General features: G+C 40.9%; 1 protein-coding gene across 1 annotated transcript in view; it reads left to right on the top strand.

The window, feature by feature from the left end:
• The window catches only part of LOC106094753 (glutamate receptor 1), a 184,559-nt gene that overhangs the window by 90,597 nt on the left and 83,962 nt on the right, over nucleotides 1-10,000 (top strand). Inside the window, exons 5-9 of the mRNA XM_059360354.1 lie at nucleotides 2,304-2,468; nucleotides 3,055-3,390; nucleotides 7,855-8,197; nucleotides 8,459-8,553; nucleotides 8,695-8,862. Of these exons, the coding sequence (XP_059216337.1) occupies nucleotides 2,304-2,468; nucleotides 3,055-3,390; nucleotides 7,855-8,197; nucleotides 8,459-8,553; nucleotides 8,695-8,862 (1,107 nt within the window). The remainder of the gene's footprint in view (nucleotides 1-2,303; nucleotides 2,469-3,054; nucleotides 3,391-7,854; nucleotides 8,198-8,458; nucleotides 8,554-8,694; nucleotides 8,863-10,000) is intronic.

The raw sequence follows: 10,000 nt of genomic DNA, 5'->3' as shown, positions 1-10,000 counted from the left end.
CCCAAATTTCGACGACATCAGACAATAAATGCGTGTTTTATGGGCCCAAGACCCCAAATCGGAAGATCCGTCTATATTGCAGCTATATCCAAATCTGGACCGATCTGAGCCAAATTGGCGGAGGATGTCGGAGGTCCTAAGACAGCGCACTGTTCCAAATTTCAGCAAAATCGAATAATAAATGCAGCTTTTATGGGCCTATGACCCTAAATCGGAGGATCGGTCTATATGGCAGCTATATCCAAATCTGGACCGATCTGAGCCAAATTAAAGAAGGACGTTGAAGGGCCCAACACAACTCACTGTCCCAAATTATAGCAAAATCGGATAATAAATGTGGCTTTTATGGGCCTAAGACCCTAAAGTTTCAGCTCGATATCTCTATTTTTGAAGACTGTAGCGTGATTTCAACAGACAGACGGACAGAAGGACAGACGGACAGACGGACAGACGGACAGATGGTCTTAGATTTTTACGCTAATCAAGAATATATATACTTTATAGGGTCGGAAATGGATATTTCGATGTCTTGCAAACGCAATGACAAAATGAATATACCCCCATCCGTCGGTGGTGGGTATAAAAATCTCATGCTACATTTTGCGAAGTTCGGACCAAAATTATGGCTTCTACAGCGTGAAAATATCACATTGGATTAAAGAGAGGTCAAGCAAAACACCTCGTGCTAAACTTTCTTAAAATGGGACCAAAATTGTTGCTTCTACAGCCTTAAAAGTCAATACGTATGAAAGATATTTAGGAGACCTAAATCCGAATCTCAACCGATCTTGATGAAATCTTGCACATGTATTGGGACTTGAAATAAAACACCTCATGTTAAATTTTCAAAATAACGGTCCAATTGTGGCTACTAAAAACTTAAAAGATCATATCGGATGAAATATATATATGGGAGCTATATCTTAATCTGATCCGATTATGATGAAATTTTTCGCACATATGGGGGCGTTAAAACAAATGCAAATTGCAAAATTCCATTAAGGAACAGGGGCAAACTTGTCACATATCAATGAGTACAGTCCGATTCAAGTTTTTAAGCTCAATGATAAGGGGCCTCCTTTTTATAGCCGAGTTCGAACGGGGTGCCGCAGAGCGACACCTCTTTGGAGAGAAGTTTTTACATGGCATATTAACTCACAAATGTTGCCTGCAATAGGAGGGGAAAACTACCGCTGAAAATTTTTTCTGATGGTCTGGCCAGAATTCGAACCCAGGCGTTTAGCGTTATGGGCGGACATGCTATCCTCTGCGCTACGGTGGCCTCCCCCGTAACACAACTAACTGTCTTAAATTTCAGGAAAATCGGATAATTAATGTGGTTTTTATGGGTCTAAGACCCTACATCGGACAATCGGTCTATATGGGGGCTATATAAAAATATGGTCCGATATAGCCCTTATTCGAATTTAACCTGCGTAGGGACAAAAAAAGAATCTGTGCATAATTTCAGCTTAATATCTCAATTTTTGAAGGCTCTAGAGTGATTACAACAGACGGACGGACGGACATCGTTAAATAGTCTTAGATTTTTGCCCTGATCAAGAATATATATACTTTATAGAGTCGGAAATGGATATTTCGATATGTGTTGCAAACGGAATGACTAAATAAATATACCCCCTATCCTACAGTGGGGGGTATACAAAATACCAACTTGTTAGCTGTATGTGTAGCTGGCTGTTGAAGCTTTAAATGAACTTCAATGTGGATATGCCTCTACAATACGAATGAAAAAATTTGAAATCCTTAGAGGGAAAGAAATTGTCCTTGAGCTGATGGCTCTGAAGAGACATCATGTGACACTGAGCTTCTGCATGTGGGTGTGAGCGTTTGAGTATAGTCCTGTTTTAATGAAGCCTTTGCTAACATATCTTTTGTTCGGTTTTTGTTGCCTCTCTTTCCTCCCCCTTTCTCTGAGTCCCTGGTCCAAAATAAATAAAAGGCAACACAATTGCTGAACAGTAAGAGTTATTAATAAACAATTATGTATACAGCAGAAAATCCCTTGTTCATTCTGTTTCCGGTTTCCGGCGGCCATGTCGCTTACCCACATTATTTTGCCAAGTCCCTTTTTCATGGGAATTTGTTATTTATATATCAACGTTAATATCAATGTTAATTCACAACCAGATCTTGAAAATACATTTTTGTGTAACGTTTTGTTGTATTTTTTCTTTTTATTTTCGTTCTGCTGCTTGCTTCTGTTTCTTTTGTGGCATCTTCGAACCTTGCCTATGGTGGATTGGATGCCTGGTGGCGCTGCTGCTTTTGCTTTGATTTAGGTAATGGATGACCGTTGGGAGAGCGAAATAATTGAATTTGGAGCCATCAACATAACCGGCTTCCGTTTGGTTGATACGAATCGACGTTTTGTCAAGGATTTCTATGAGAGTGGAAAGCACTTGGATCCAGCCGTTACAATAGGTGCAGGTCGAGAATCAATATCGGTAAGTCTAACATAGCAGCCCAACATTTATAGCAAAAAAAAAACACACAAATTCGATTATTGTTGCAAATCAAAAGGGACGAGTGAGAACGAAAAAAAACTCTATCGAATGAAATAAAATAAACTGTCAGAAGCACACTTTGCGCCAGAGGCCATTACTTTTGTGGGAATGTGGAATCATACGCCGCACTCACTCACCTCCATTGGTATTGGTGACACTGCCTGCCAACTGGCAGAGCAGCAACCAGCGACCGGTTATGTCCTTGAAGTGTTGGCTTTTGTAATGAAAATTAATGTATCCTGGAATGTTTTGTAAAAATAACTCATTAAACATTTACACCACACTCTCTTTCATTGTCTCTCTGTTTCTCTCTTCCCCCCGTATTTTTGTTTCTTCCACCCTTGGGCCTTTTCCGGTGAATGTTCCTTTGGCGTTTTCTGCTGCTGCCACAACAACAACAACAACAACAACGGCGACAACCACTTGTTTGTGACAACAAACATCATCATCATTATCACTGTCACCATTAAAAATGGTGTCCGCCACCCGCTGTTATCAATTCTCCACATCCACATCCTCGCCCTAGGCCCAGGCGGCTCTTATGTACGATGCCGTGTTCGTTCTGGTGGAGGCCTTTAACAAAATCCTACGCAAGAAACCCGATCAATTTCGCAATAACATCCGCCGCGGCCAAACGCTAATGGCTGCCGCCTCAACCTCTGCCAACGCCTCAGGCCTATCAAATGGAGGAGGCATCATGGCCGGCTCATCGAATGGCGGCAGCGGCGGCGGTGGTGGCGTTGGAGGTGTTGGCGGCGGTGGTGGCAGCAACAGTGCGTCACGTGCTTTAGACTGTAACACCGGCAAGGGCTGGGTTACCCCCTGGGAGCATGGTGATAAAATTTCACGCTATCTGAGAAAGGTAAGCAGAGCAGCACGTCCATACTAAATTAAGAATATGAATAGCCAAAGAGCAGGTGGGGGTATGAGCAAAGTCGAGACACTGGAGATGGTGCGAAATTAAAGGTTTAGGCAAGTGCTTGAAAGGGTTAAAAACTTGTCATCGATATTAAAGAAATCGAGGATAATGAAAGGATGAGATAAGCTGCAACCAAAACCTAGCAGAGCAGAAAATTGTAAAGTATTAAAGCAATCACTTGAAGTGGAAATAAGTAAGTGTCCCTTGAGTTGGATGGAAAACGTATTTGGATTTAAGGACTATGAAAGTTGCATACCTTAAACGGTAACTGGTGTACAGGGCATTAAAACTAAAGTGAATTTGTTTGCAACACCAAGAAAGAAAAGAAACAGACCAATTGATCGAAGATCGACTCAAAAGAAATTTGGATTCGATTTTGATATGTATGTCTGTCCGTCCTTCTGTCTGTTGGCGATTTGTTAACCGTTTTCCGATCCCCTTATGGCTCTCAATAGTCCCCTGTTATACCCTTATGACTCCAAAAATATCTTAGAAATCCGTTCAAATTTAGTTAGAACTCTCAATTCGCCAGGTTTTCACTACTAGCGCCTTTGCAAGTTCATTTATCAAACATTCTTCTCAAAACTTTGCAGAATGATTTTTCTACAACTACCACAATATGTTTGCATAGAGACAAAATTTCAGTGAAAAAATCTCTAAATGCAAAATTTGGCCTATGCCCGGGTTTCCCCGACATTATATTTTTAAAGACAACAATGAAATCTTATATATAAAGATGGTGCATAATGATTCCGTGGTAAAAATAGGGTAATACATTTTTTGATATTTGAAGGGGGAGCGGACCCTCCCCTTTAGCCTAATTTTCAGAAACCCCAGATCTCGATAATGGGTGGTGTGATTTAAGCGAAATTTTGTGCTCTCATATAGAAATAAAAATTTTGTATTCAAATTTCGGATGGGGTACCTAGGGGGGCCACCCCACCCTAAAACCTACCAAACATATTTTAAGACCAATCACGATAATATGGGACTCAAATGAAAGGTATTTGGGATAAGAAAACGTATCTGATATTCAATTGTCGGACCAAGTGTTAGGGGGACCACCCCAACCCCCAAAACATCCCGAAATCGGACATATTTACCGACCATGGCAATATGGGACTCAAATGAAAGGTATTTGCGTGTAAAATACATATCTGATATCTAAATTTGGGACAAAGTTTCTGGGGGTCCACCCCTACCCCAAAACACCCCTCAAACAGGTCTAATTTACTGACAATGGGACTCAAATGAAAGGTATTTGCGTGTAAAATACATATCTGATATCCAAATTTGGGACAAAGTTTCTGGGGGTCCACCGCTTCTCCAAAACACCCCCCAAACAGGACTTATTCACTGACCATGGCAATATGGGGTTTAAATAAAAGGTATTTGAGTGTAGAATTCGAATCTGATATCCAAATGTGGCACCGAGCATTAGGGGGGGCCGACTCTCCCCAAAAAAACATCTCCCAAAACGGACAAATTTTCGACCATAGCAATATGGGGCTCAAATGAAACGTCTTTTGAGAGTAAAGCACAAATCTGATATCAATGTTCTGGAAAAGTGTCCATGGGGTCACCCCAAACCCATAACACCACCCAAGTAGGAAGTATTTGCTGACCATTGCAATATGAGGCTCAAATAAGAGGTGTTTTAAAGTAGAGCAGGAATCTGATATGTATTTTCAAAGCCAAATCACTGAGTGGCCGCCCCATCCCCCAAACCGGTCATGTTTGCCGACTAAGAAACAAGTAAAAAGGCGTAAAGTTCGGCCAGGCCGAACCTTGGATACCCACCACCACGGGTATGTATGTAAACCACCTTTCATACCGAATCTGGACCAAATTGACAAAGGATGTCGAAAGGCTTAACACAACTCACTGTTCCAAATTTCAGCAAAATCGGATAATAAATGTGGTTTTTATGGGCCTAAAACCCTAAATCAGAGGATCGGTCTATATGGCAGCTATATCCAAATCTGGACCGATCTGGGCCAAATTGACGAAGGTTGTCGAAGGGCCAAACACAACTCACTGTCCCAAATTTTAGCAAAATCGGTCAATAAGTGTGGCTTTTATTGACCTAAGACCCTAAATCGAAGGATCGGTCTATATGGCAGCTATATCCAAATCTGGACCGATCTGGGCCAAATTGACGAAGGTTATCGAAGGGCTTAACACAACTCACTGTCCCAAATTTTAGCAAAATCGGACAATAAGTGTGGCTTTTATTGACCTAAGACCCTAAATCGGAGGATCGGTCTATATGGGGGCTACATCAAGATATAGTCCGATATAGCCCATCTTCGAACCTTACCTGCTTATGGTCAAAAAAAATAATCTGTGCCCCCATATAGACCGATCCTCCGATTAAGGGTCTTAGTCCTATAAAAGGCACACTTTTTATCCGACTTTGCTGAAATTTGGGACAGTGAGTTGTGGTAAGCACCTTGACATCCTTCGTCAGTTTGGCCCAGATCGGTTTAGATTTGGATATAGCTGTCATATAGACCGATGCTCCGATTTAGGGTCTCAGGCCCATTAAAGCCGCATTTATTATCCGATTTTGCTGAAATTTGGGACAGTGACTTGTGTTAGTCTCTTCGACATCTTTCTTCAATTTCACTCCGATCGCTATAGATTTGGATATAGCTACCATATAGACCGATTTCTCGATTTAAGGGTTTGGGCCCATAAAATGCGCATTTATTGTCCGATGTCGCTGAAATTTGGGACAGTGAGTTGTGTTAGACTCTTCAACATCCCCCATCAATTTGGCCTAGATCGGTCCAGATTTGGATATAGCTGCCATATAGACCGATGCTCCGATTTAGGGTCTTAGGCCCATTAAAGCCGCATTTATTATCCGATTTTGCTGAAATTTGGGACAGTGACTTGTGTTAGTCTCTTCGACATCTTTCTTCAATTTCACTCAGATCGCTATAGATTTGGATATAGCTACCATATAGACCGATTTCTCGATTTAAAGTTAAGTTAGGCCTTTCGACAGCCTTTGTTAATTTGGCCTAGATCGGTTCAGATTTGGATATCTATTGAGGGTCTGAGGCCCATAAAAGCCACATTTTTCTACCGATTTTGCTGAAATTTGGGGCAGTCAGTTGTCTTAGGCCCTTAGATATCCCTAATCACTTTGGCGCTAATCGGTTCAGATCTGGATATAGCTGCCATATAGACCGATGCTCCGATTTAGGGTCTTAGGCCCATAAAAGCCACATTTATTATCCGATTTTGCTGAAATTTTGGACAGTGAGTTGTGTTAGGCTCTTCGACATCTCTTGTTAATTTGGCCTACATCGGTTCAGATTTGGATATAGCTGCCATATAGACCCATTCTCCTATTGAGGGTCTGAGGCCCATAAAAGCCACATTTTTCTCCCGATTTTGCTGAAATTTGGGGCAGTCAGTTGTCTTAGGCCCTTAGATATCCCTAATCACTTTGGCGCTGATCGGTTCAGATTTGGATATAGCTGTCATATAGACCGATGCTCCGATTTAGGGTCTTAGGCCCATAAAATCCACATTTATTATCCAATTTTGCTGAATTTTTGGACAGTGAGTTGTGTTAGGCTCTTCGACATCTTTCTTCAATTTCACTCAGACCGCTATAGATTTGGATAAAGCTGCCATATAGACCGATTTCTCGATTTAAGGTTTTGGGCCCATAAAATGCGCATTTATTGTCCGATGTCGCTGAAATTTGAGACAGTGAGTTGTGTTAGGACCTTCAACATTCTTTTTCAATTTGGCCCAGATCGATCTAAATTTGAATATAGCTGCCATATAGAACGATCTCTCGATTTATTATTTTGGGCCCACAAAAGGCGCATTTATTATCCGATGTCGCCGAAATTTGGGACAGTTCGTTGTATTTGGCTGTTCGACATTTTTGTGATGAGGTGATGGGTATCCAAAGTTCGGCCCGGCCGAGCTTAACGCATTTTTGCTCGTTTTGAATTTATTTATTTTTATTATTTCTTAGAATTTTTTTAACCAATTTCAACTCAAAGCCTTTAAATTTCTTTAAGCAATACTCTTCCCATAAGAATAAATTTAAATAACCCTAACTATCTTTATTGTCAGGCTCTCAATATTCGTGCTTTTAACCTTTTGTTTAAACTTGTGTAGAGGGAGCTCAATAAAAATTAATTGATGTGTCATTTACCGTTTACTTTATTCCAATTTTATCCAGGCCTTGATATTTTCCATAGTCTTATGGAAATCAATGGCGAAAGCCTTGTGCAGGTCCCCCTTTCATTGTCCTCCTCTTTCTCTCGGTCTGTCTTCCTCTCCCATCAACCATCTTTGGCTATATTATTGGAATGGCACAACATGTGTCCTTTTTTGTTCGATAGGGCTTCAATCAACTCTGGGGCTTCATTACAGGTGGAAATCGAAGGCCTTACCGGTGACATAAAATTCAACGATGATGGGCGACGTGTGAACTACACATTGCATGTCGTCGAAATGACTGTCAACAGTGCCATGGTCAAGGTGGCCGAATGGAGTGATGAAGCCGGCTTCCAACCCCTGACAGCCAAGTATGTGCGTCTAAAGCCTCTGGCCGAAATAGAGAAGAATCGCACGTACATTGTCACCACGGTGCTGGAGGAGCCGTACATCATGGAGAAACGCCTGATGGTGGGCGAGACGCTCGAAGGCAATGATCGCTTTGAGGGCTACTGCAAGGACTTGGCTGATTTGCTGGCCAAAAGGCTGGGCATAAATTGTAAGTACCACCATGATGTCCTCTTGCCAACTTCATCCACGTACACGTTCTCATTCACCTGGTGTTGGCACGTGTTTACGTGTGGTCACGCGCTGCTCCATTTTTTTTTTTTTATTTTTTTTAAATGCTGCTTATTTTAAGCATCCATCATTAACGTTTTTGCTGATTTCCTTCGTTTCTCTTTCTCGCTGTTTGTCACACCTCATTTTGGGACCTGCTTACAATTTCCCCGCACCCCATCTCGTCGCTACAATGATGCAGATGAAATGCGTTTGGTAAAGGACAATTTGTATGGATCGGAAAATCCCAAAATACATGGCGGTTGGGATGGCATGGTGGGTGAATTGGTGCGAAGGGTAAGTACAGGACTTGCTGCCGATGCCCCATGGTGTTTGTATAGAAACTTAACCATGTGCACTGAGCGATTTTTTGTTTCTTCTTTTATTTCATACAAATATGATGCTCATTTCTTTTTTGTTTTTGTTGCTTGTTTGCAGGAAGCTGATATTGCAATTGCAGCCATGACAATTACTGCCGAACGAGAACGTGTCATCGATTTCAGCAAACCATTTATGTCATTGGGCATCTCGATAATGATTAAAAAACCAGTAAAACAGACACCGGGAGTTTTCAGTTTCATGAATCCACTGTCCCAGGAAATTTGGGTGAGTCTTATTTTAATTGAAGTTTACATTCTGCTGTATGAGAGGCAGTTGTTGAAACAAACAAAAAATGTTTAAAAATCTTTTACACTGGGAAAATTATTTCATTGTGAACACATCAAAAATATATATTGCCTTGAGAATTTACAGGAAGTACTAGAATCAAATGGAATTGAATATAACGAATAAGTTGAAGAATTTTTTGACATTGATTGATGAATTTTTTTTTTTAATGACTTCAAAAGCCACTTTGGAAACTTTAATGTGAACATAGCTACAAAAAAAGACCTAACTCTACACTCCAACTGGGGAACAGAGTATTATGACTTTGAGCATTAGTTTGCAACTCTAGGAAGCCGACAAGCTGAGCTATTGTTAAGTATACCTATCGACTTAGAATTACTTCCTGATTTGATTAGTCTGTTCGCCTGTCCGTCAGTCTCTCCATGCATTTTTATAATCAAAGTTAAAATCGCATTTGTTGCCCGATTGCCATCAAATTTTGCACATGTCTTTTTTCGACCCAAGCACAAATGCTTTTGATTTTGGGAAGAAAATCGTTTCAGACTTAGATATTGCAAATGCTAATTTTGCCCATGAACATTTCACTAAGGAACTGGGGCAAACTTCTCATATATCAATGAGTGCAGTCCGATTCAAGTTTAAAGCTCAGTGATTAGGGACCTCCTTTATATAGGCGAGACCGAACGGCGTGCCGCAGTGCGACCAATCCTTGGAGAGAAGTTTTTACATGACAAAGTACCTCCCAAATGTTGCTAAAATTAGGAGGGGAAAACCACCGTTGAAAATTTTTTCTTATGATCTCGGCCGGATTCGAACCCACGCTCTGCGCTACGGTGGTCTCTTTAGATATAGATAAGGACTTAGATATAGTTTCCATATATATCTTTCATCCTGTATCCTGCCCTATTGTGGCCACAATTTTGGTTCCATTTTGCAGGAACTGTTTTAATTGACGACCCAGTACATTCTCACAACTTTATCAAAATCGGTGAAGATTATGAAATAGCTCCCATATATGCAAATTGCAAATTTTGTCCATGAACATTCCACTAAGGAACAGGAGCAAACTTCTAACATATCAATGAGTGCAGTCTGATTCAAGTTGAAGCTCAATGAT

Source organism: Stomoxys calcitrans, chromosome 1 (genome assembly GCF_963082655.1).
Source record: "Stomoxys calcitrans chromosome 1, idStoCalc2.1, whole genome shotgun sequence".
NCBI lineage: Eukaryota > Metazoa > Arthropoda > Insecta > Diptera > Muscidae > Stomoxys > Stomoxys calcitrans.
This window is presented reverse-complemented; position numbering and strand designations above follow the sequence as displayed.